The sequence below is a fragment of the Pinus tabuliformis genome, chromosome 6 (genome assembly GCF_031772625.1).
Source record: "Pinus tabuliformis cultivar Carrire ecotype Pingquan chromosome 6, CPIR1, whole genome shotgun sequence".
Taxonomy (NCBI): Eukaryota; Viridiplantae; Streptophyta; class Pinopsida; order Pinales; family Pinaceae; genus Pinus; species Pinus tabuliformis.
In genome coordinates, this window is record NC_142292.1 from 989076100 (window position 1) to 989078337 (window position 2238).

The 2238-nt window shown below is 39.7% G+C and overlaps 1 protein-coding gene across 1 annotated transcript; it reads left to right on the forward strand.

Annotated features, from left to right (window-relative positions):
- Window positions 1–629: 629 nt before the first annotated feature.
- Window positions 630–1148, forward strand: LOC149262313 (uncharacterized). The gene has a single exon (XM_089377097.1). The coding sequence runs from the start codon at window positions 630–632 to the stop codon at window positions 1146–1148; it is 519 nt and encodes a 172-aa protein (XP_089233223.1).
- The last annotated feature ends 1090 nt before the right edge of the window (window positions 1149–2238 follow it).

The window sequence follows — 2238 nt, forward strand, 5'->3', positions numbered from 1 at the left end:
TCCACCAAAAATCACGCAGAATTAATGAGCGCTCAGCCGAAACTCATAAACTGTTAGTCAACTTGCACTTGCATCATGTTAAACTGAAGTATACATCCTCTGCTTCCACAATCAGCTTAACCTATCATCCTTCGCTGATTTTTTTTGGCCTGTTCAAAATTCTTCCGCATACCAAGATCGTGCAGAGGCGCAGAGACATCCTATGGCATCCAGCTAGCATTCTACAGGAAGACGTTTTACAGGAAAATACAGCAGAGTCTTCCAGAGCAGAGAAGCCTGAGTTTTTCTTCATCAAGTTTGGAGCTTGAAGAAAGGTGAAAATAGCTGAGGTGGATCATGCTATTGATTTTATTGTTCGTTCACTTGCACGTGATATTGCAGAGGGTATGAAAGTCGTGGAATTGCTTTTAGAGCTTTCAAAGGATATGGTTGTGTGTGAACAGATTGGCAAGGTACAAGGTTGTATCCTCCTCCTTGTAACAATGTCAAATAGTGACAATCCTAAAGCTGCTAAGGATGAAAACGAAGTTCTGGAGAATCTCCCATACAGTGAGCATAATGTAGTGCAAATGGCATAGGCGAACTATTTCAAGCCTTTGATACAGAACCTGAGAGAAGGGTCTGACACAATGAAAATTGTTATGGCAAGTAAGTTGTCAGAGATAGGTTTAACAGATCAAAACAACGCTGCATTGCTCAAAGACGGAGTTGTATTTCCACTTCTTGAAATGATTTCAAATGCTAATTTGAAGTCAAAATTATCATCCATTGGGGCACTTCAGAATCTTTCAAGTTTACCTGAGAATGCTTTACAAATGATCAAAGATGGGGTGGTCCGACCCATCTTGGACCTTCTATGCACACCACTGTCAACTGTATTGGCTTTGAGAGAAAAATTTGCTAATACCTATGCAAACCTTGCTATGTCTACAGCATTGCCCCAAAGAACAAATGACACAACAGCTGCATTATTGGAATCTGATGAGATCATATACCAGCTATTATCTTTAATAAATTTGACACCACCTTCAATACATGGAAGCATTGTTCGAGCATTCCATGCCATTTGTTGTGTACCAGCGGCTGTTGAGGCAAGGACAAATTTAAGAGAGGGAGGAGCAATTCAAGTATTGCCTCCCTTTTTGTGAAGCTACATACTCTGAAATGCGAGCTTATGCTGTGAAACTGTTGTTTATCTTGTCTCAAGATGGAGATAAAAGAAAATTAGCAGAACATCTTGGAGAAAAATATATGAAATGTTTAGCAAAACTTATTTCAACATCTTCAAATGAAGAAGAGAAAGCTGCCGCAGTCGGAAAGTATTGTCATGTTAGGAACAGAAATTTGAATTAAAGTTAACTAATGGAAAAACAGTGATTTTGCATGAAGTGAATCTACCATGAAACAAACTGGAAAGTTCTGGTGTTGTTCTGGTTATATTTGTTTATTTCAATACTTTCCAAGGGGTTCACAAGGTCTTTTGCAATAGCCAGATTATTCCATGTGAAAGAATTCTTAAAAGTGTGATTCGGTATGAAGTTTTGCTCTACTCTTGGTTATACAGCAGCTTGAAACAAAACTTGGGAATTCTCATTTTTGGCCTGTTTTGAAGCAATTTCAGATTGAAGGGAAATGTTGATTCATAGCAGTGATATGTGAGCAAGTCATATTTTCTCTGCCCTTGATCTATCTTATGTTCTGTTCTGCTTTTGTTACAAATCCTTAGCAGAGTTCAAATCCAAGATTAAGAATGCCATTTGATTCAGTTAAAGGCCTGGAAACACTTTTTCCCATCCAGCTTTGGCATGCAATATCTATTCTCGGGCAGTTCATTGTACTTGTGTGCTTTTATAATACATTAGACTTTCCATTTGTGTTGGATTCGTCAGCTTTCAGGCAGCAACACAGTTCAAGGAGAAGGCACCCCCAGCCAAGCAAGCAAAATCAGAGAAAATTGGTTCTACAGGAAGTTAGCAGACTGTTTCTACAGGAAGACAGAGGACTGTTTCTACAGGAAGCCGGCGAACTGTTTCTACAGGAAGTTTGAAAAGAGGGAAGCCAAAGGAGAAATCGGCCGAGATTTTAGCCAAGGAGGCCACCAGGGCCATCAAAGATGAGGAGAGAGATTGGTTGCTCAGAGGATGAGCAACACTTTCAGTAGGGGGGTGATGATGAGCCCCAAAAATGGACAATTATTTGGGCTCATTCAACCTCCTAATTTGACTTAATCCACCATTC

Excerpts from the sequence above, each read along its gene's own strand:
- LOC149262313 (XM_089377097.1), top strand. The coding sequence starts at position 630 with ATGAAAATTGTTATGGCAAGTAAGTTGTCAGAGATAGGTTTAACAGAT.